Raw genomic sequence first — 25,554 nt, 5'->3', positions numbered from 1 at the left:
ATGTATGGAAGCACATAATTAAGCTCCTGAGGATCTTCACAGGGCCATTTTTAGGCTTGTAGGCTTTAGAGTCAAGAGCAAAGCAGATGTTTTGAAGATCTAACTTCTGTTATTAAACAATTCAAATGGCAGTTCAGGGCATAGGCCCTTTTACAAATCCAGTGCTAGACACCAATTCTACTTTGACACATAAACAACTCCAGAAGGGACGTGCACAGATACCATCACAAAGAGCAAGAATAATAACACTTGGAACCAAAGCACAGGAGTCCTAGGTTTTACTACAAAAATCTGCTGTAAGCCTGATATGTGAACTACACAAGTCAGTTCACCTTGCAGGTTGGAGTGAGTCAAGTACTTAAGCAGATGTCAAACTTGACGCAGACTGTTCTTTTGACATTGCACATGCACAAAGTCAGTAGGATTCAGCATACTAAAGAATTTTTCTGTGTTAATAGTATTTGATCCAAAACTCGCTCTGCTCAGCTAAAAAACTCCAATCCACATCAATGGACTTCAGACAATGCTGTTAAAGAACTGCCTCACAAGCAACAGCAGCCAAATCAAATACCTTGACCGTTTCTCTATTATTTTTCTTTTAACCTCAGCGTCTCATAATTATATACATGTACATTTCTAAAACCTGGGAAAGAAGGAATACCATTTTTTTTTTTTTTTAATTAAAGATTTTTCTTACCTGCACTGCCCTGGCGACTTGTATGGGACAGCAAGCTCAAGCGCTTTTCTAATTGCAAAGCTTCATGAGCCAATCTTTCTTCTGAGTAGGCTGGATTTGTACTTGGATCTTTAAAAAGGAACAGAAAATAAATAAATAAATAAGAAGAAACATGGAAAATATATAAAAAGAAGGGGAAAAAAAAGACATAGTCTTATGTTAGATACTTTGTTCTTATGATTGAGCTTCTACTACAGGAGAAGAAAAAAGCTGATCAGAAAATGTATGGGACAATCTACCTTCAAGCACATCCTGGAGAAATGCTACATAATAAGTTATAATTTTAAGTGTCAAAAACTTTCAGAGATTATACCCAATATCTGTAAGAGTTACCAACAGGGACAGAATGCAGAACAGCACAGCACCAAAGGCAATACCTACAAAGATAATTAGCATCCAGCAGGTCTAGAAGAGTTGAAAACTAATATGTGACCTCTAAAATGTCTCCTGACTTCACTGAACTCATTGGGAATTTTATCATCGAGAAAGACCAAATTTTTCACCCTACAAATTTACAAATCTACATCATAGACTCACAGTGATTAAACTATCTGATACCTTCCAATCCAGATCACCTGTTTACAAAGACATCACTCTCAAGCTTGATGTTCAAAAGGTCATTAAGTTCAGAAGTCAGAGATGAAATAAGCAACCTGCTGGCTCTCTATGTTTAATACAAGATGAGTCAAAATGGTAAAAACCACTACTAAAATATACTATAGGGGATTTTATGAGTTTTCCATTCCAGCTGAAATTACTTCACTGAAGAAGGCTCCTTCCATTCCAATAGAAAGACCAAAAGTTATACAGAATGTGGAAGAACTTTCGTCAGAAAAATAGACCAGTTTCCTCTGAACCATTTTGTTTCCAACCAGGCACAACAATACAGCCAGGTGCTGGAAATAATCATAACCATTATCCCAAGAGAAATAGTACAGATTTCTTCAAACAGCACTGAGGAGTGTGTCATATTCAGCAGCTGCAAAAGATATGGTCTGCTAACTTGTTCATCATCAGAAATTTCAGTAGTTCTTACTAATTATATGGGGAAAGGAATTAATGACAGATAAAACAGATTAACTTTGCCACAACTGCTGCTTTTGTATATCTGATCAACTGGGTAGTAGTAGCACACCACAAAAACATTTAATCACTGAATCATTTAATAAGGGGGAAAAAAGGATGAAAAGGGCTACACATTGCTGTGGTTGAGTTAGTAAGGTAAAAAATGGTTGAAATGATGAAAGAAAAATATCTTTTTCATTCCAGGTCTTTCCGTTTTAAAAGACTTGGGTTTGATTTTGGCAACACAACAGTCAAAGCAAGCTCACAATCAGGGGAAGGAGCATTTCCAGGTGAGCTGAAGCTCCATGGGAGTCCCTACACCTGAGAAATAAGCTGCCATATTTCTCCTCCCTAACTGCATTCACTTTCTGACCTGCCCTAGATAGATCCAAGTGTGTCACAGGAGCAGAAGTGACAATGCTGAACTTTCTTTCCCACGTAGAGGGGGTTTCCACCTTTAGCAGTCTGCAGTCTGGATGAGATTAGCAGGAAAAGCCAGACACACACAGAGTCCTTCTGTAACAGCATATGTTGGAAATCAAAGATGTTCTAACAGGAATAAGGCAACAATGCCTGTGACAAACAGGGTCTGTGACCTCTGTGTCTCCCAGCTCAAACAGTGCTTGATGTCAGTGCCTGACACCTTCCAAATTTAACTTTAAGAACAGAAAAGAGGACTGTTTGATATAGATTATTTCACTAGGTTTCCATTCCAATTTCCCCTGCAATACAACACATATTAAGCATTGACTAGTCAAACCTGTGTAACTGCTTACTCAAACGAAACCCCCAATGCTCCCATATGGACCTCTGCCAAAGGAAAATACAAGCTTTGGCCACCAGCACCTATGGTGCAACCCAGACAGGTCTATGCAAGGATCTGCGCAATGGCATACAGTGTTACATGCTGCTGCTTGAATCTATTTTTGAATGTCCTCTGCTCCAGTTACTCTGCTGTATCTAGTTAAATGCCCTTATGTCCAAAAAGGTTCAACAAAGATGTTCCACGAGCACTTTGAGTATAAAGTTGGCATAACAGATCAACAGATTAGTCAAACCAAGATGCAACAGACACTAACCCTTCCCACAGCAAAGAACTGCCAGTAGGAAAGATCATTCTACTTTCCTCAGAATAAGATTACTGGATAAATATAGATTTTCAGAATGTTACTAGGGCAAATACACAACTATTAGTTTTTTAGTGACTGATATCCCTCTTACAGACAGCAAAAGATATTAAAAAAACTGGTCAAGCAACTGATCTTGCAAAAATAGCCTATAATACAAGATGGGGAAGTAGGAGGGAAGTTGAAGCAAATCAGTAAGTTTGCATTTCACATGTTCAATTGCTTCTAGAAGCCAAATTCCGTATCAGCTACACAGCTACAGAACACAACAGGTTTCACCCAACAACATGAAATCTCTAGGCATACTGTCTGTCCAACAAGACTGATAATTTTTTGGTTAAACTTCCCCTTAAGGATTGTCTATATATAAAAGGGGTGTATATAAAATTGGGTTCATAGTTATGTGCTGTGCCCAGTTTTGTGGAAGATTGATTAGAAGAATCCTTTCTCAGTAAGTACTAGGAAATATCTAGACAAACAACTTCAAAACCTGCCAAACATATATAGACTTAAAGTCTTAGGCAGTTATTAAACAATAATTGTCCATCAGTCTTACTGAAGTCTTTGATTTGCCTTTAATCTTCTCTGCTAATAAGCAAGACTTCTATGGCAAACACACACAATACTATTCTCCAGGAGCAGTAGATTCTTATACCAGTATTTTTGGTTACAGTCTACCAAGCACTAATCAGGAGGTTTTGCTACAAGATTAGACTAAGGACTGAAGTCACTGGCAGCCAACTTTTAGAGACCAGTCCTTACTGGAGGGCATAACCTATGACCTCCTGTCATATGAGTGTAGAAATATGGCCTAAAAAATGGTAAAAACAAGGGTTTTTTCCAACTTTACTGTTGGATTTGTTGGCATCATCCTATGCCTTGTGCATGCACAATACAAAGCCTCTAAATAACTGTGTAGTAATTTGCCATTTTACTAACTTAGGAGGACAGAAGCAGCATGACCGGTACTGAGACAGCTGTCCAAGGAAGTTCACACAGCTTCTACCCATACAACATCCTACAGTAGCTCCAACAACTCTAAGAGCAATTAGTACCTTCATTTCCCAAACTCTAAACAAATGTGTCCTATAACGTGATTTACTGCCATGGAATCTAGGCAGTTAGATTCACTCAGGTCCTACAATTAAGGAAGTGTTTTACCATTTTCCAAACAAAAATGGATCCCTTGCTATGAAGAAAAATACTTTGTGTGAGGCAATCATTGAAATTTTCTTAAACACTGCTTTCGGGCAAAGGGAAAGGATTACATCAAATTTGGCTGGACTAAAAACGCCTCTGATGGAGATTTTATTTTTATATTACGTTGGTGGATATTCCTTAAAGCCACATCAGCTGCTCATCGTGGGAGATTTTGAATGCTTTGGTAACATACGAATGAAGTGTTACAGTAATTCAAAGCTCCAGGGTTGTTCAGTAAGCACCTGTCAGGAAAAAATGTATTGTATCAAGTTAAGTCAGCAGCTACCTAATATATGCTTGATTGTATGCATCTTTAAAATGCAACATTGGTTAATTACTTCATTAAACAAAGTTAGGTAAGTTAGGCTGAACATCTCTCCTTTCTTTCTTCCTTTGTAACTGTAGGCACATTTGCAAATCAGGCCTGGACCCTCACCTTCATGCTAACATCTCCACACCTTGTAAGATGTCTGGAGGAATGAAAAGATGTCCTAAAAGTTTGAGGAGGATCCACTTGGTACAGATACTGCAGAAGGCAGTCACAGAGCTGTCTTGCAATGGCCAAAGGTGTATCAAGCTTCAACAAAAAGAAAGAGCATCAGATAGATCCTCAGCAAGCAGCACTGCACACTCTCCAGTCAGTCACAAAGCAGCCTGAAAAAGCTTCCAAAATTAAGAGAGAGCATCAAGACTATCAACATTACACTTGGGGTCTTTCCAGCCTGCAGGACTAGACTGTCCAGTAGCCTTAGCCAGATTTAGAGAGTACTGATCTGCCCACTGGTCAAAGATATCACTGATCGGCTGTTGGGCCTTTGCTGTGTTCATGGTTGGCATTCAGGATGAATTTGCTAGTGAAAAGAAGGAATTCAAGTCACACCTGATAAACAAACATTTCTCAAATAATATGCATGCAAATTCAGTATAGATTATAAACCATGCAATCAGTGATTCATTACTCTGTCAATACCTAGACTTCTGTCAAGACAAGAACATAAAATCCTCTGGTCTGTTTTCTAAATATCTTCTCAAGAAAAAAAGTTGCAAGTTGCAAGTAGCCAATTACAGCAATTATCTTCCAACTTGTAGCTGGGGAAAACAAGCCACCCAAAGACATTCTGTCACTCATTTGAGTCCTTTATTTAAAACACTACACTGCCTAAAAACATCGACAGATACCTACACTACCTTTGTGTTCCCACTCAATGCCATATATTTTAAATTTGAGACCTGATCATGCAGCCTTTAACAAATCAAAACCTCCAGTCTGCTAATGGAGCTACCAATAGGGGTATTTTGGTTCAATTTTGCAAAATTAACGGACTCCCAAAATAAGTACCACATAGTAGTAAACTGTAAAACATCTAATGTTCTTTTCCAATTTATTTTGGATGTACACATAATAGAATTATTTTTATCATGAGATTATTCACATTCATTCGATACCCATTTCCAAAAAGTCACAGAATAATTCAGGTTGGAAGGGATCTCGAGAGTTCTCTAGTCTGACCTGCTGCTCAAAGCAGGTCAGCTATGAGACATTAGACCAGATTTTGATACTTTGCAATGGTCAGTCAAGTTTACGAGTTCCACTGCACAGCTTTTTCATTACATATTTTATAGATGACATAATAAAATACATACAGTAATCACATATCTATGTTATAAGATCACCAAGCTTTTAAGAAAGTAAGGTATATTTTTTAAAACTAGAGTCCTGTAAAGAAGATGTGAATATTGTACTTGAGCAAATGTCCCTTGCACATGCAGTTTACAAACTCCTTTTGGATACCGGGCAGTTTACATTTGTTTAAAGAATCACTATGGGAAGTAAAAGTAAGAAAACTGGTCATTTTCCAGTCCTCTTCAAACCAGTCTCTATCATTTCTTATTAATTTCATGCTAACATTTAAATATTTTAGCATTCCATTTAAACATATAGTTGAGCTGTTTGTACATGAAGCCACTGGCTTCATTCATTACCCTTTTTCCAAAGACAGACTAAGCAGATGTTGACTGCATCACGTCTATAGATTATGTTTGTTCCGAGGGCATTGGTGTCCAAGAACACTGTCAATGTTATATTTTTTTCACCACATTACATTCTTGTCTCTGTACAGCTGCCCTTTGTGTGTTTTCCTTTCTTGAAAATACCTAAGAGCTATTCAAGCATATTTCATGTTTAAGTTTGAGAAGTACAGGTGACAGCAAGAAGCCAAATTCAAACAGCAAACTGTGGAGAGAAGGCTGCTTCCTAGAAAAGCTTTTAAATTACACAAAAACAGAACATTGAACATATAAAAGCACAGCTGAGGCCGTGTAGCATTCTGCACTGCAGTAAATATGAATAATATTGACTAGATGTTTCTTGGTAGAATCCCCAATCTCGAAGTTTTGATCTAGTTACCTAAGGTATGCAGATGATTAATCTATTTCCTATCTAACCCTTTGAAAAGGTTGGGTGAATTTCAATGCTCTTGCCAGATACAGCATGCAGCTGGCAGAGACTTGACCTTTTCAAGCAATACAGTACATTCTGTGTAACAGCATACTTAACAAGGAAAATTAGTTTATGGATGAATCACTAGTATTGTACATGTGCATATGCCTTAAACAGCTCTGTGCAAGCTTCTGCATGGGATAATAAATGACGGAGAACATAAAAAATAAAAATCTTCTATGAAGGGATGTGTACGTAGGGGGTGACAACAAACTGGAAGAGACAAGGGTAAAGATACAGGGAAATGTAAGGTAGAGGGGTCAAAGTAGCTTGGAAAAGGGCTGCAGAGGAGTCTGCAAGAACATAAGCACAGTTCCCTACAGAACACTGCTCCTGTCCAGGAAAACAAGGTGAAATCGAGTGGCTGAGTACATCTTCACCTCATTTTAGCAGCAAGTCCAGCAAGCATAGAAGGCAAATGAAAAAGACCTCAGAAAAGAGGTCTTCCCCTACAAAAACCTCCAAGTCATCCCGAGGATACTCCACATCCACTTTTTGCACTTCAGTGAGGTCAGATCTCTTGAAGGAGGGAAGGGAACGTGTTATGTGACTATGTATAACAACCCACAAATGCTAGAGTTGATCACTAAGATGCAAAGGCAGATTTACTTCTACATGCCTCTAAAAAAAGATTTTTCAAAAAATGTGCCATCTAAAATTAAAATTAAAAAAACAATAATTAAAAAAAAGACAACAGAATAGTTGCTTGTCGGCTTAATTTTTCTGGACATAAATTTTTGTTAGATGAAAGACTTAGGAGTTGTATATGTGTAATACAGTTTTAGATATGCAGAAAAATATGAATTCAATAGTAAAGCTTTAAGTATCAGGACTGGTTTTTAGGTTTCTGTTGTTGTTTTTTTGTTGTTTGCTTTTTTTAACACTCCACTTAGTTGAATGCAAACACAGATCATCATACAAGAAGAATGAGGTTTTATTGCCCACTATTCTGCTTGATTATTTTATTTACTTCAGTGTTACAACTACGGGAAAGAAGAGATGAACTGAGCCTTGTGTCTACTGCATTTACTTTAACTAACTTTTCATAATTTGTTTTCACAAGTTTCACATCCAGTTCCAAACTTTTCCATCACATTTCCTTCCTGCAATTATCTTAATCATAAAACAGCAATAAAACCAACAAACACCTATTAACTGCCTAACACTTAAACAGAATCTCTAAGTATTTCCCACAAATCCCACCTCATCCTTCACCATTCTTGCAGCCTATTCCCACTATATCCCACTGCCAATTCACAGATATTTTTCTGCAGTCTCATTTCCACACTCTTGCCCTGTTTGACATAGTCATTCCAGCTCAATATTACATTTCTTCATCTGCTAAAGTCAAAAGGCAACAGGGCTTAGTATGATGCCACCTAATTTCCTCTCTGAACGTTACAGCACATGCAGCATTTACCATAAGACAGGAAAAGGAATTTAATCCTTGCACATCAGAAAAACTCAAGCAGCAAAACTGAAAAGTGATGTGGAGGCCTGACAAAGTTTTCTAAGGCTGGCAAGACTTAGTTTTAAGTGGTTTGAGTGAACTCAAAATGCTCTAGAAGTTAGTTTTCCATTAAACTATCAAAATAGTAATGCAGACATGGATCCAGGTTGAACTGTGTAAGTTTAAAACTAAAGGTTAGGGTTCGTTTCAATTCAAATTGCCATATTTCAGTACTGTTAAATAAGAGAAGGCTGAAGTTAGCAATACCACTAGAAATATGAATGAGCCAGAGCAGCAGGGGAAACTGGGTACATTCAACTGATAAATCTGTACTGTGACATTTCAGAATGAAAAACACTTTGCACTTTCTACACCCTTAGTGTTTGCAAGCTGTTCTTACAATCACAGCAATAAGTGCTAGACATAGCAAGTTCCTACTTTGCTTGGTTACTCTATACTTCCTATATTAACCTGGTAGGACTGGACGCAAACCAAAAGGGCCTTTCGTCGGGGAGATGCCACGGACGATACAGTCGAATAGAAAGCTGATCTGCTCTCCTTCAGCACAAGAAAGGAAAAAAACTCCAGCCCCTGCAAGAAAGCACAATATAAATATGTGTTTTTCACCTAGATACATTAGAAATAAATTTAACTGAAGCTATTTATAATATAGCAATCAAAAGAGTATTAAGTGCAAGCCATGAAAAGAAATCAACAAGACATGTTCTTCAGAGAAAAGAAATAAAAAGAAAAAATTCAGGTCAGCGCACACGCACTACATCACAAACATACACATAAATTCAATAGCTACCTAATCACTTATGCTAATTTTCTGAGATTCAGGCAATTAGAGCGATGCCAACATACAAGCCATACGCTCAACAGCTGTCTGGGTCTTTTATTCTTACTTAGCCCTAAAATTTTGTAGATCAAATCTTAGCTATGCAAGCGTCAGGGATACTTAAAATGTCTTCATCAAAATGAATCAAGTTAATTCTACTTTTACGCAATTTTAAGCAAGAGCAGCTTTTTATATCCCAATGAGTTAGGATTTGGTTATATTGCTAGATTATATCATACATTTTCCTAGACTAAGTCCTGTGTGTCTACTATTAACAGAATGTAACATGACTCCACAGGTTGTCATCAGATCTTTACCCTTTGCTCTATTCTGATATTTTGCTTTCCATTCATTAAGAATAGCCCCAAGCAAAATTAGAATGAGAATCACTAAGTAAACAAACAAGTTCTGAGTTGCATGATATGTAGCTACATGGACAACACACAAGACTGGAAGTGCTCCACAGAACATTTTATTTGAGAATTGTCAGTCCAAATATTACTCACATCAGGAAAAAAAAAAAAAAAAGTCTAGTTGACCTTTTTGATGATCTTAAAACATCAGGCAAAAGACCACCCCAGTAACCAGTGATTCAGGAAAAAAACCCACAATAACCAGATACAAAAGGAAATTAAATTAGTACACAGGCCTTGAAGAAGTTCTGCCAGTTCACCAGAGCCATGCACACTAGAAAACCACAATACCAAATCCTAGACCTGCAGTAGGGTTTTGCATATTACTTTCCTAGGGACTTGGGCCCCTAATCTGGACATAAGTTTGACTTCTGCATGTCTCTAGCCAATTCTGAGTCGCATACATATTTTTGCCAATTTTACTTAAAGCAGCAGAGCTAGTCTTGACCAGAATGCCTGCATCCCCATCACATTCCACACATATGCCATGTCCTGTCCAACAGGATATTCACATTTCACTTAAGCAATGGATACACTTTTGACTGCTTGACAAAGGGCTATAGGATTCAAACAAAGGGGATAATAAAGAGTGGACCACAAACCAAATTAACTATTTTAGTAAATTAGCTGTAGCCAGCAAGAAGTAAACTGACCACTCTAGGAAAAGCATATTCTGGTCCACACTCTTGTCATTCTCAGTTTATGTCACGTCTGAGTCTCTGCCTGCTCTGCTTAAATCTATTAAAGACAACATCGTTAACAGCATCTCTGCAACTTGATTTGTCGCTCCACCACATTTGTTCCTCTTCAGATCTTACTGACCAAAACTTCTCCAGCCAAAGAAACAGAAATCCTGTTCCTGGTAGAGTTTATTTCATTTGATGAACTGCTATAAATTCAACTGGAATTAGAATTCACTTGCTGGTAGAAGTTACATTTATATTTAAGGGCTGGCTTGCCAATCATTTCTAGAGACGAGGTCTCAAACATATTACTTGAAACTGAGGACAGACAAATTTTAAAACACTAAGCTATGTTTAAGCAACTGAAAAGATGAATACACAATAGCTCATGAAATGTAAATCAGAGTAAAGCCTACTTAACTCTGCACTTCTGTGGTACGGTTCTTTATTATTGTTTTTAAAAACAAGTTTGTCCCATGTTTCCTCATGGCACACACACACCCTGGCTTCAGTATCAAAGACCATCTAGGCGATTACAACACTAATCATGCAGTCTGACAGGTATGAAAGTTTCTGGTGGTGACTCACTGACAGTCTTCTCCCATTTCCCCTCCCCAAGAGATGCCAAAGAGTGAGAGAACTCTGTATTAAAGAGCTGGGTGAAGTACTTATTCAGGAATGATTTGAAATTCACCTCTTCCTTTCAGCTGCCTTCTCCTCCCCCCGCGGAGTAGAAGGAGCCTAGGGAAATCAGTTTGCCTGATCTTAGATGGTTTGACTCTTCCCCCGTGAACCACACTGATGCCAGAAGACATGCCTTTTTGGAGGGAGCAGGGCAGCACAAGGCTTTGCTGGACTCTGAACACATGACCTTCCCATCCCATGCACAATAAGTAAGCAGGACGTAGAGACAACATAACAGAGGACTTTCATATCTCAAGCACAGGGATATACTCCGCGGCTTGATAATTTGGCAGAATCCTACGCATCCATGTTGCCATTGAGGAAAACAAGATTTCTCAAATATTTCTGTACATAAAGAGTACATCTGGACACTTTGTTCTTTTATCTCTATTGTCAAGAATCTTACTTAAACTCCTAAGAGGCTCAACAAGCCTTTGACTTTAATGGAAATAAAAAAGTAAATGTGTGCACGTGAGTTAGCTGCTTAACTCAAAGGATGATTTCTGCAAAGAGCTATCACGCATTTGGAAATCTCAAAACCAAACGTGGTGGCCTTTATATAACTAGTGCAAACAGCGTACGCACGTGTGCATGTGGATACAAATCCACATATACACATGTGTAAAGTACTTCTTTGTAGATTCTATTATTCACATGATCACCATAATCACTGATCGACTCTCACAGGAAACGTTTTCTTTCTTGTTTTGCTAGGTAGAACTAGATTGAAAGACAAGAAGTCTGGGGGTCCTTGCAAAACACATCAGGTGAGACGAATGAATAGGTAAGGCTTAACCAAGATATGTTTTAAAAGCATACGTAAAAACCAGCAATTAATTTCTTTCCTGCTTTCTTGAGAAAGCTGAGAAATTCCCTACTAGAAATTACACATCTCAGTCATGTGTTGGAACAGACTTGGTGCACAAGCATTTGGAAGCCGAGGAATATGTGGTATGCATCACTGTAATACCGTGCAGCTGTTTACTAGACTGAAGAGCTCACTCACTCACTCACTCTCTCTCTCTCCATGGGGTAGGAGACTGTGAAAAGCAGCCTGCAACCACTTGCACAAGGCTGAAACACTAAGCCAGTGCTCTGTGGCAGTTATCAGTAAAGCATTGTACAGTCTCCCAAACGTTCAAGAGAAGTTGCCAATTTCATAAAACTTCCAGGTATTATTAAATCTTGCTAATGTTTGATTTTAATTCATCACATTGAAAAAGCAAACCCATGGGCAAACGCGCCCTGAAAATGCACAATAACCAAAAATTACTTAAATCTCAGTACTGTGTGTGAAAGCAGGGAGGAAGAGTCAGTCCCTTCCCATGAATTATTACTCCTAGCAGGTGCCAGTCAATGCTAGAGCCAGAAGTCTTTTAGCTACCCGACAGGTATGAACCATGGTAGTTCAGTTCATGGCAATCATCATGTTGTCCAACCAGCATGTCTCAATCCTGGCCTTGAGCAACCCCCTTTAGAAGGTATCTCAGGCTGCATGCATGGCTCAGGCTTCTCTTCTCTCTGGTGAAAATGACAACAGGTGTTCCTATTATCGCCAACTAAGGCACGGGCATGACTACTAAAAAGAAGATAAGAATGTTTGTTGTCTGCAGTAGGCCTAAGTAGGAGACAGCAACAGAACAATATCTGCACATAAAAAGAAGTTTTAATCTACGCAACCCAGAATATTTAAAGAAATTCCAGATGTTGCCCCAGTTCAACCACCTCTATTGCTTCTAATTTTCAAATAAATTCCCCCCTCCTCTTCTCCTTTGACCCTTCCAGATATGCTGGTAGCCACTTCCACTATTTCAGAATGATTTTTAAGAGCCACTTGCAGAAGTCTTAGAAAGTAAGAAGGGAAGGAGCACCTAATTTCATCAAAACATCAAAAAGATCACAGAAATACTGCTTATCCTGCAACTAGCAGCAGCAGTATCATTTGTCCTTTCAAAGGGCACCAAGGGTCCTACAAATTCCTCTTTTCTAGGACATGCTGTCAGAAAACATGAGGCAGCTTCAAACTAGGCTCTGGAAACTAATCCTGAAGTACTTGACCATTGGAGAGCCTGAATTCTCACAGCACTGACATGGCCTTTTAATACCCTACCCTCCAAGTCAAGGTTCTCCTGGCAACTGGTCATTTTAATCAGTGCACACTAATTGAGCTAGCAACTTAGGAAAGTAAGAGGCTCCTTTTTTCCAGCCTGTTTCACTAATGTGTTCAGTTTTGGGCCCCTCGCTACAAGAAGGACATTGAGGTGCTGGAGCGTGCTCAGAGAAGGGCAATGAAGCTGCTGAAGAGTCTAGAGCACAAGTCCTGTGAGGAGCGGCTGAGGGAACTGGGGTTGTTTAGTCTGGAGAAAAGAAGACTCAGGGGAGCCCTTATTGCTCTCTACAACTACCTGAAAGGAGGCTGTAGCGAGGTGGGGGTCGGTCTCTTTTCCCAAGTAACAAGTGATAGGACAAGAGGAAACAGCCTCAAGTTGTGCCAGGGGAGGTTTAGGTTGGATATTAGGTAAAATTTCTTCACTAAAATGTTTGTCAAGCACTGGCACAGGCTGCCCAGGGAAGTGGTGGAGTCCCCATCCCCAGAGGTATTTAAAAGACAGGTAGATGTGGCACTTGGGGACATGGTTTAGTGGTGGACTTGGCAGTATTAGGTTTGTGGTTGGACTCAATGATCTTAAAGGTCTATTCCAACCTAAATGATTCTAAGTAAACCTCTCAATTGACTCCTAGGCCCAGATGCCTTTTTTTTTTTTTTTTTTTTTCCTTCTCCTCTCTTCACAAATGGTATGTGTGATTGAGTTTCAGCTACAGAGAGTCTGGGGCAGGGGAAGCCATAGAGATTAACTTATTTGTGGATGTCAGAAGGAGACGAAAGGATTTTCTAATCTCTAGCAGTACAATTGTGATATTAAGAACAAGAGAAGTTCAGAATGTAAATACTCTTTTTCCTATTTAAGAATAAACTGATGTTATCCGTCTTGAAAATGCACCTAGATTTAATTTTTGAAATCTCAGCATTATTTCAGATGGTTTCCCTCTATCTGAATTGAGCACCAAAGCCTTCGGAGTTGAACAAAACCTGTACTGAGTAACTAATTCAAAAACATAATTAAGTATTTTATATTTATGAAAAATTTTGTGAGGAAGCAAGGAACAGAAAGCTAAGACAGATTCAGATCCTTTTAGACCCCAGTTCTACCACAGAAATATCCAAAAATAAGCTCTGCTTCTGTTTGGGGCTTCATGGGTTTTTTTGTGGAGAGGAAAGGCAATCTAACTACAAAATCACAAGTTCCTTTTAGTAAGGTATTTATTACAGTGGTATTTAAAACTTAAATTCACTAATCCTCTGCATTCAGAGCTTCACAGGAAGAACGGGAGCACAGATATACTTTAACCTATAAGAAAGTAACATTAATAAGAGAGTCTGCATAATATTATATGATGTTTCTATGACAGGGTAATGGAGAGTGCTTTCGTTTGGGAATTAAAACAACTTCTGTAATAACATATAAGGTTTTTTACCTGAACACTACTTGTTTGTCCTATTCCTCAAGAATTTCAGAGGAATGAGATAAAAGAGTCAGATGCCCGAAGAAAGATGGTCTTTCCCTTTACCAATACTTTTCTGTTAAGAATAACCAGTCATATTTTTAGTCAGGTCCTATTTATAAAAACAATTTTTTTCTAGTGGCAGTATTAAATCAAATATTTAGACTAAACACATTTAACTGTTGTTATGCTTGCAGATGGGTCTAAGTGCTCAGTTAAGGGCATCAGCTCTTTTAACAAGATAAGCTTGAACTCAATATGTAAAGAGTTTTCAACCATGGCAGGCTATTTTGTACCAAAATGAATATGCTGTTCCTCCCTTTGAATGCACACGTGCAGGGCAAGAGGTAAAAACACCCTTCCATGGCAACTGAAGGTTCTCAGCTATCAAGACAGACATTTCTTAATAAAAAAGAAACATCAATACAATGCTCAACAATGTAGTGGGACCCTTTCCAAAGTACTTTTCTGTAATTATGGTCTCCTGTAACCAAAAAAAAAAAAAAAAAAAAAAAGAGATTAATTCATACTTAAAACACAGGTACACAGGAGAGCTACTGATGAGCTCTTGTATCTTACAGGGAAGATAAACAGCTGAGTATGTTTAACATAGCAAAAGTGACAGAGAGCATAAATAAATGCTCGATATTTAGGGAGGTAAGCATCACAGAGAGAAAGAGAACATTACAGTAAAGGACAACGTTGGTACAACAACAATCTAGGATAAATGAACACATAAATTTAGGTTGGAAATTTTAAAAGGATTTAAAAGATCGTAGATATAAAAGGATCTGCAAAACTCAAGACCACATTTTAAGCCTAATTCACACTTTGATTCTTCTTAAAGGATTAGAGAGTCATGACAACACGTGTTCAAAACAGTGTTGGACCTTCAGACACAGTTGACAGTCATTCAGAAGGCAGATTCTTTGCGTGTGCCTCACCACAACTTCAAAGACCATTTTAATTAATGATATATCAAGAAATGCAGAATATATTCCTGGAACCAGAAAAGTTCCCCTTGAAAGATAAGGGATCATATTTGTTCATTTTTACACCCCTAACATTTTGCATCAGAAATTAGTGTAAGCTTAAGGGAAGAAAAAAAAAAAAGCCTAACATAGGTAATTCAGGTGCTTCAAGCTCAATCACTACAGTTTCACATTTGTATCATCCATCCTCATTTCATACTACATGTTCCTTATGCATCTGGCACCCTGGCCTATGGACTGAACCATTTAGGTTTTCTGCAATGTGGAGATAAGATACAGCAACACTCAATAAGCCCAAATCAGTTTAAATTCTTGGAGCACAGCAATTACATCAAATCTAGACCAAGTTACAGAAGAAATGCCACAATTTAACTAAAGAACATAAATGAAGGGCTATTTATATACTCCATTATTTCTGGGCTTTCTTATACAACTAAGATTTAAGTTTGGGAACTAAGCATTTAAGCTTAGGAGCAGTGAACAGAATCTAGGGTCTTCACTCCCACTTCCTAGAATTAGTCTGCAGGAGCAGACTTTGGCCTGTTCAGGAATTTATTTGGAAGAATCCCATGTGATACAGTCTTGGTGAGAAGTGGGATCCAGGAGAGCTGGCTGATTTTCAAGGATCACCTCCTGCAAGTTCAAATCAAGAAAATGTGGCAGGAAAGCCTGTATGGGTAAACATGGAACTCCATACAAAACTCAAACATAAAAAGAAAGCATAGGTAGGGTAGAAGTAGAGTGACCAAGATGATGCAGGAGGAATACAGACACACTGTACAAGCACACAAGAATGGGGTTAGGAAAGCCCAGCTCTACCTGGAATTGAATTTGGGGAGGGATGTGAAAGGGAACAAGAAGGGCTTCTGCAAGTATATCAGCAGCAAAAGGAAAACTAGGGAAAACTTCAACCTACTGCTGAATGGGATGGTGGGCCTGTTGACAAAGGACATGAAAAAGGCTGAGGTACTCAAGGTCATCTTCACCTCGGTCTTTACTGACAAGATTCAATTCCTTCATCAGGAATCCCAGGGCCTTGAGACTTGTGGGAAAATCTAGAAAAACTACAACTTTCCCTTGGTGGAAGAAGACCAGGTTAAGGAACATTTAAACAAATTGAACATATTCAAGCCCATGAGGCCTTATGGGATGCATTCACAGGTGCTGAGGGAGTTGGTTAGTGTCAGTGCAAGGACACTCTATTATCTTTGGAAGGTTGTGGAGACTTGGGGGTGGAATGGTGTGCCTGAGGTCTGCAGGGGGAAAAAAAAGCAGATGTGACTTCTGTCTTCAAGCAGGAGGATTCAGGGAACCACAGACCAAGGTAGGTGGTGGTGCAAATAATCTTAGATGCCATTCCCAAGATCCTGACCGGGAGTAGTCAGTATGGATTTACAGAAGGGAAATAATGCCTAACCAGTCTGATAGTCTTTGATAAAATGACTAGCTTGGTGAATGAGGCAGAAGATATTGTTTGCTTTGACTTCAGCAAGGATTTCAGCACCATCTCCTATAACATATTCATTGACAAACTGATCAAGTACAGAATGGATGAGTAAACAGTGAAGTGGAATGAAAACTGGCTAAACTGCCAGGCTCAGCAGCGCGAAGTCCAGCTGAAGGCCAGTCACCAACTGGTGTATGCAAGGCATCAACACTGGGGCTAATGCTGTTTAACATCTTCATTAATGACCTGAATGATGGGACAGAGTGCACCCTCAGCAAGTTTGCAGAAGATACAAAACTGGGAGGACCAGCTGATACACCAGAACATGGGAAGAAATTGTTTACAGAAGTTGTACAGTGCCCATTCTTGGAGATATTCAAACCTGACTGGATATGGTCCTGGGCAAACTGCTCTAGCTGACCCTGCTTTGAGCAGGGGAGTTGGAGAAGGTAACATCCAGAAGTCCCTCCCAACCTCAAGTATTCTGTGATATTTAGGCATGTGTGACATCCAAACTGCAAGTTTCTTTCTGATCTCATTCTAAAAAAAAAAAAAAAAAAAAAAAAAAAAAGCTTCTTACTATATCGTAGAAACTTAATAATTAGCATTCTGTAACACTGCTGCATAACCAGATCAGCAGTTTCTCATCAACACTTTAATAACACAACTGCTACGGCAAATTCTCTGTACTAAAGCACTACTAATCTTTCAAAGTAAATTACAGCATTCATTTGTACCACCAAACAACTAAGCAAAAATTGCCAGAAAGTTATTTCAGATTAATATTTTTGTTCATTTACTTGCTAGCTTTCAAAATTAGAGCATTAGTGTGAACTGGTGATATTCTATGTATTAAAGCATAAAATTTTCTTTCAAATCAATTAACAGTAAATGAAGGTTCCTAGCATATTAGTAATGCTATAACATATGTTAGCATTTACTACAAAAGCCAATTAAGAATGAAAAGACTGAAACTGTGATTCCCTAAACACTGTAATGAAAGTGTAATGCACAAACTGAGGTATCTATATTCACCATATGGGCTACTGAACATTTTTTTTATGTCACATAAAAACATTTCATATTACTTACTGGTCTGATTTTATTTGGGGAAATACACATCTTTAACATAACATGAGCAATACACAGAACTGTAGGGTGATACACTAGTAATCTAATATATTCCATTCCAATCATAACAGTACATAGTCAATAAAATAGAACCATTTCATTACAAAAGTAAATGAAGAGAACAGATAGGTTTTATTAAACATAACAATTCAGGATTGAGTATGTTAGCTAGATCCTACTGAAATGTACCTTCATTCTTTACGCTTATATCTTAACTGCCTTGTTGCTGAATACTTGGAAGTTAGGTGACCTCAAAACAGTGCCTGTGGAGATGCTATATTCAGGTTTCTGGATACAGGCAATCCTCTAACAGCAAATACTAAATGGATGAACACAAGATTTAGGCAAGCCATACAACTGAGGAGCATATATTGCATGCCTCAAAGCAAGGCTCTACAGGGCCTCCGAGGAAGCTGTGGTGGAGATGCCTTCAAACGGACAAGAATCCATCAGGAAGGAGACTGGCTCAGCCATCAGATTTCTTGCTACTTACCTCCTGCAGACCCTTGTCTTTGCTCATCTGCAGAGCTCATAAGGCCATGCAGATTACTAGAGCAATATCAGTGGTCCCTACATCCTTGGGGAATCTTTCCAGGGAGCAAGGTCTTGTACTAAACACTAGAGACACTTACTTCGTCATTCATCCATCATTCCTGACAGCACTCTGTTTAGAAATCCAGCCTCATCCTGTGCACCTCCTTGCAGCCACGTTACGCATTGAGGTGGTTTGACTGTAACAATAACCACCACAACAGAAATTTACTGGCTAGTTGCAAGTTGTCTACAACTACCTGAAAGGAGGCTGTAGCAAGGTGGGGGTCGGTCTCTTTTCCCAAGTAACAAGTGACAGGACAGGAGGAAACAGCCTCAAGTTGTGCCAGGGGAGGTTTAGATTGGATATTAGGAAAAAATTCTCCACTGAAAGGGTTATCAAGCATTGGAATAGGCTTCCCAGGTAAATGGTGGAGTCCCCATCCCCGGAGGTATTTTAAAGATGTGCAGATGTGGCACTTAGGGACATGCTTTACTGGTGGACTTGGTAGTGTTAGGTTAACAGTTGGACTCAATGATCTTAAGGGTCTTTTCCAACCTTAACAATTCTATGAAGACAATCAGCACAAATAAGCAGGCAAAGTACTCAGTTCTAGTAGTGAACCAGGCATTTTCTAAATTCTTTGGTTCAGGCAGCCACTAAAGAAAGATCCTTCCACACAGAATGGGTGATAAATAAGTCAGTACATTTCATTTTGATCTGCAAATACCACTTACTTTTATGCTTTCAAGAATGAAAACCAGAACTGAAGTCATATCCATTCATCAACATTATCATAAAAATCACATTTAGTAAGGAGTCCTAACTGTCTGTTCTGCATACCCTATCACAATATCCCTCTCAAAACTGCAGTATATCTAAGAAATGGACTCTTTGGACAATGTGTGTTGCAAATGCTTCGTCAGTCAGTACTGAACAGTCCTTCTGGAAAAAGCATGAAAGAAAAAAAACAATTGGGGTTTTTGTTTTGTTTTTTAAAGGGGAACATAAGTCCTGGCATCCATCATTATTTTCTGCTAGTCATTTCCACATTTGGATAGCCCTCAGAATATTATTTTGTCTCCTTCCATATTCTAATGAAAGTCTGCATAAAACACATGCTTGGAATTCACAGGTACTCCATTTGCAATCAGCTATATACTCCAAAAATCAAGCCATTATTTGAAGCCCTTATTAGTAAGAAGTTACTGTCTTCATCCTTTGAGGCGCCTGCATTAAGATTCAAAGGAAAAACCAAATCCAACATATCACAGTGCTGCTGCACCTCTTACTCAATGAAAATTATAGAGGCTCTGCTTCCCTAGAGAGCCTCAGGGCTACCAATTACCCAAAGAGTTAAGTCTTATATTCTCACATTTGAGGAACTACATTGCTAATTTACATAATCTGTGTAATCTATCTACCTAATTGCTGCTAATCTTAAAGATTGCTTAGCATTTCTATTTCAGCTCCCTATTTTTTTTTCAATATAAGTTTTCCATAGTTCAATTATTTTGGATTTCATTAGTTCAAAAACTAGTACTCTACATGAGCTTTCCAGAAAGAGCAGCAGCTTTTTAAAAGAGAAAAAACACATTGTGGTTCAACTTTGCTTACAGGGAGAAAATTTCCCATTCAGAACTGTTTAGTTTAAAATTAAGTTTTCTATTTTCAGTTAATAATTCAAAAAGTAGACCACAATTATGTCAGCATAGTAGCGCACACATTTATTAGAAGTCCAGTTTGCATTTAAAGCGGTACTTGCATATAGACAGGAATGAAAAATTGCCTTATTCTGCGTGGAAAAAAAAAAAACGTTCAAACCAAAACTGCAGGTGTTGGCAGACCTACATTAAGCTGTAGATCCAAGTTTAGCCTGGGTCAATTGCACTGTCTACAAAAGAGGGGGAAAAGGTGACTGTGCTGACTCCTCCTGTATACTCCACAACCAATTATTATCTATCTCACAGTCTAAACCACACCACTAGGAAACAAGACACTTATGTTGCAGTTCCCATACCAGTTTTTAACTGAAACACAATAACCTTAAAAGAAACCATATTTGTTTCCTCACAGGCTATACCTACAACCAATTCCTTCAGATGGTGGAAACCCGTCTTTAACCCCAACCTCTGAATTAGGCAGGGAAAGATTTGAACCAGAATCTCCACATTGAAAACAAGTGTCTTAAATCAGGAATTAGTACAGTTGAGTCCATACTTACCATCTTTGTAACTCAGCTCTGTACTTTTCAATAGACAAAATAAAAACCCATCACTAGATTAAAACAGTCAAAATAATTTATTTCCCCTTCCTCCCCAAATTTTGCTGAAAGTCCCAAGGAAGAATATCTCTGGATTTCGATTAACTCTGAAACCTTCTATTTTTTTCAGTTTGGTAATTGAAGAAATCCATTATTTTCACATTTCAGCATGCAAGTCAAAAAACTTCACATCCAAACTGGCGATCTGCACACCCACTTGAACTCACAGACCATCAATTCAGCATGGCTTCAAACTCTGCTTTTGAAGTTAAAACCTCATGTTTTCTAATGATGTATATGATATTATAACAGTGCATTAATTATCTTTCCTTTTCAGCTCTTGCATAGGAGCTTTGCATTTTATCTGAAGTGAGAGTGTGAGAAGTCCTAAACTGGACATTGGAACAAGAGATTTCTCCCCATCTAAAGGGGTATCTTAGCTACTAGCCTACAGAAACTAGCTTCAGCTTGCTTGCTTTCATTTTGACCCCACATATCTCATGGTCCCATAAAGCGACAAAGCTACTAACAGGGAAGGGAATAGACAGAAGTTCCTAATTTTTAGGAGCTAGAAGTCCTCTACAGGAGTTAGACATTAGCATTTACACAATGAGAGCCTTGATGCCACCTGTAACCTCAAAGCTCCGTACCATTTTCCCTCTGCAAACAACAAAATATTTAATCATAATTTAATAATCTGAACATTAAACCATTTTGCCTTATCTGTTGCATGACACAAGCCATGAAATTTCATTACCTTATTTTTGCTCTGTGTCCAATAGCAACAGTTGACTAAACATCTTCTGGAGAGCCACAGGGCAATGTTCAGTCAGGACTCCACATACTCACATTTTTACTGAACACCAGGGTTGAAGCCTGCAGAAATCTACTCAGTAGAACAGACTCTCTGATACAAGGCTGCCTGTACAACAAAGCATCACAGCTGGTTCTGCAAACTCCACTTTGAATGAGCCTTGCATTTACATTTCTACAAAAGGTTTCAAACAACATTTAGAAGACAGGTTCCATTTGTACTTACAGAAGCCGCACCTGGTACCCCCTTCAAAGATGAATCCATTTGGGACAGCTCCATACCGACGCAGATCTGAGAGCTTCCATTGCCCCATGACACTAGGAGGAAGGTCTTTTGCAAGGACGAGTATGTCATTGCAGAAATGCAGGGTAGCAGGCCCGCTCTCTAGTTTAGTGCCAGGTGCTACAAAAACTTGAAATCTATGAACTATCAGATAAGGAAGAAAAAAAAATTACTGTAGAAAATAGAAGTAAGGTACCATGACTTATGTTACATAAGTCATTCTGTTCAGCTGTGGTATGTGGACCAACCCCTGCCCACACCACAAGGCTCTAGCAGAAAGGTTTTAAGTAGAGCCTGGACAGCCCCATGTGAGTAGCTATAAGCTCATTACTCTATTATGTCAGTTTAGAATTGAAAAAAAAACGTATCTTGGCTTAATGCTACAAATGATTAAGTTGCAACGCTACATTAATTTATCCTAAGTCTTCCAGGCTACTCCCTATCTCAAATTAGTCGGTTATCCAGCCCACATTTCAGTTAAGAAGGAGTTAAGTTCTAACCAGAGCCCTGTCACTGACTCATTTGCAACCTTTAATAAACTGCTTCACTCCTTCCCTAGCAGTAAATTGGGAAAATTACATTTTCCCACCTTTGCAAATCTTTTGGGAGTTGGTGATGGTAGATGCCCAGACATTTAAAATGACTAGAAAATTAAGTCATTCATAGGTAATAAACACTCTTAGATGTCAGTTAATTCTTCATATTTCACAGCCTAAACTTCAAAAGAGTGGGGGGAAAAGGAAACACCTGTCTCATTCAAGTTTACAAAATTCAGGTGCAAATCCCAACTCCAGTATCCCCTATATTGCAAGGGTCCTTACTTAAAGTAGCAGCTGTTCTGGGCTGGTCTCCCATCTTCTCCTCCAGAGCTGTTGCATTCTGAATAATAACTGACTGGGAGCACTTCAAGGGCTCAGATCTCACAGTGTTTCAAAGGGAGCAATTTAAGTGAGCAAGCACCTAATTCTCAAACAGCTGTTTTGACCTCCACTACTCATCTAGTTTCTTTCATCTTGTGATTAGACAAAAAAAGAAAAAAAAAAAATCTGTCTCAGCACAGAGAAGCATCAGGACTGTTACATTTCCAGTCTGAGGTTTTCAGTGGAGCATTTATCAAGAAGCACATAGATTTAGCTTTGGTTATCTATCAAAGAGTATACGAACAGCTACCTGCCTATGAAATCTACAGGGTAACTTCCAGGTAGTCTCACTTCTTACAACCAGTTTTGCCTGTTTCTTACCTATGCTTCCTCAAAGCATCATGAATTTCAGCTAGGTCTGAGTCTTGCTTCTCATCTAAATACTTGCTATATTCTTAGTTACCATCTTAGCTGTAAGTGAACTCCTCATCTATGACGTGCATTTGGTAAGTTCCCTAAGGCTCCAGCAGAATTAGCCACAAAGTCATTCGAGTGAAATGTGCAAGGAGACAGAGATAGATCTAACTAACCACAGCTCTACTTACAGCTTTGCCAGTAGTACTGCTAGGGAGCAAATCAATAGTCACTCGATGTCCCCTTTTGGGCACGCAGTTGTTACACAACCTGCTTAAACATAAACTATGAAAGAGATACCAAAACCATCTTGACAAATAATGTACAGTATGGAATCTTTAATATCATTGGGACCCCTCTGCCCAGTTAACTCACTTTGCTGGCAATTAAACCATAGGAGCAGAAGCATCAGGGTTCTTTCTGCCTCATAAATGAGGAACAGAGCACACTCTTCACACAATCAGTTGCAAGTTACAACAGCTGCTGAAAACAAAGAGCTACAGCTCAGATTCTAGACCACCATTAAAAAAAACCAAAAAACAAAAAACAAAAAACAACCCACAGCATATCCAAATCTGAACAAACCCAATGTAGAGGGAAAAAAAACAGATCTGGACATGAAGCTTTTGCCATATGCTGCTTTCTTGTTAATTTTTTTTTTTTCCAAATGCCTCCCAAGCCATCTACTTCTACTCTAAAAAAAAAAAAAAAAAGATACATAGCTGAATACACTCATGAACAAAATGTGCTATTTAAGTTCCTCATTTCCATTAGCTAATCTTTTCCTCTTGACAGCCATTCACTGACCTGCAGTACGGTAACTTCCTCAGAATGAGCTGTGGGCTCAAGCACTCTTCTCACACCAGACTTACACCTCAACTCACTTAATTCCACTGTTTTCTCTAATCCTGGTTCTTTTATTCCAGGAATCACATCCACGTCATCTGCTAAAAACAGAGAGAAATCACTGGGAACTCCAGTGCAAACACCTCCATTCTGTGGTCCTCATTCAAGAGCAGCTTAAACTCCTTTCACTTTTCCACAACGCCCCTTCCGAGACTCTGAGATCATCTGTCCTTAGTCTATTTTTATCATCCAGCCACCTTACTACCAAGGCACACAAAGGCATCCTTACTACTCTTTAAGAAAAACACACCAGTCTCCATACTCTCTTCATATGTCTCCACTCTTTTCTATTTCTGTCTAGTCAAACTAGATTCACTTTAATTTGGCTTCTTTCTCCTAACTGAACCTGCACTGAAAGATAAAATCCTGAACAAGTTTTCTATACTCTGGTCTATCCACCTTCCCCTTAGCTTTTTTGCAATTAACATTAAACAAATTATTGCCAGTTCAACCAATTATACTTGTTCTCTTACTTCTTCATTTCTTCACCTCCACACACACTCTCTCTCACTCCATCTTTACTCCACAGCTGCACACATCTTCATCCAATAGGCTCTATTCCTACGTCACTCACAGCTTTCTTGTAAAAAACTCTTTGCTGCTTCTAGATTTCCTCCTTTCACAACCATAACCCTCACACCCAGACTGAGATTAAATACTCTCTCCATCCCAGCATTGCACTAACGCAAGATCACGAAAACCAGACCTACCCTGCCAAATTGAAATTCTCCTTCAGGTTTTAGGACAAGCCTATGCTGTGCATAGATTCCAAATCTAGTAAAGAAACAGAACCGGAACACGATACAGCTACACAGAAGTGTACCAACTACTCCAGCTACTCATGCCTGTATTGTTCAGAAACCCCCTCTAACCTTTCCCCTTATGCAAGGCTTCATAGCTTGACAGCTCCAAGTGGTATATCCATAAATCTCTCTTCTGATACTTCTACATTTGATTACTGTAAAATTCCCAGGCCATCTTTCTATGTATGTACTGCAAAGGAACGAGTCCACAAATGCAACAGATGGCAAAGCATATGTAACAAATGATTAAGATGGCTAATGTGTGCCTCCCACACACCTACCCTCCTTCCCTAGTTATGACTAAACAAACATAAGACAGATACTATGGATTACCAATATTATTACTCCTTGTTCACCACTGTACATTTTAGAGCTGCTAACCAAGAAAATAAAATAAAAGGATGTGTAAGAGTGAAGTTAGCTGGAAAGACTGAGTCTGTTGACACTCCTTATTGCAAGATATCTCTTCCTGAAAGGGGACAATAGCAGCAGTAAGCATTATCAATGCAACATTTAGTAGGCAGCTCAGAAGACAGGGATTGAACTAGCCAAGCTCTACTCAGGACTCTGCTTCTCTTAATTCAGGCTCCCTCTGAATCCTGTTGTCAAAATCCCCAAGCAAATTGCAAGACCAGAAGTAGAAGTCCGATCACTTTCCTTCAAAGCTACACACTTTCAGTGCCAAAATCAAAAACTAAGAGCTCTCATAGTTAGCCATCACTGGGCAGTATCGTAATCAAAACCTATCATAAGGGACACCTGCTTTAAGACATAAGGGGAAGACCAGTCTCTTCACTCTCAAATGAGTGACAATCTTTTCCTTAACTGTACTTTGTTATTTGCTTTT

The 25,554-nt window shown here is 38.8% G+C and overlaps 1 protein-coding gene across 4 annotated transcripts in view; it reads right to left on the bottom strand.

The window, feature by feature from the left end:
• DOK7 (docking protein 7) overlaps positions 1-25,554 on the bottom strand; it is a 71,366-nt gene that overhangs the window by 42,459 nt on the left and 3,353 nt on the right. For 2 of the 4 annotated variants that reach the window (XM_087737750.1, XM_087737752.1), the window contains exons 4-6: positions 21,668-21,868; positions 8,550-8,669; positions 698-805 (exon numbers count right to left, since the gene is read on the bottom strand). In XM_087737750.1, coding sequence (XP_087593876.1) covers positions 698-805; positions 8,550-8,669; positions 21,668-21,868 — 429 coding nt within the window. Of the gene's footprint in view, positions 1-697; positions 806-8,549; positions 8,670-21,667; positions 21,869-25,554 lie in introns of those variants that run through there. The other 2 variants (XM_087737754.1, XM_087737753.1) reach the window with 2 other exon arrangements.

Source organism: Nipponia nippon, unplaced genomic scaffold (genome assembly GCF_047370975.1).
Source record: "Nipponia nippon isolate SJK-2023a ecotype South Korea unplaced genomic scaffold, ASM4737097v1 scaffold_6, whole genome shotgun sequence".
NCBI lineage: Eukaryota > Metazoa > Chordata > Aves > Pelecaniformes > Threskiornithidae > Nipponia > Nipponia nippon.
This window is presented reverse-complemented; position numbering and strand designations above follow the sequence as displayed.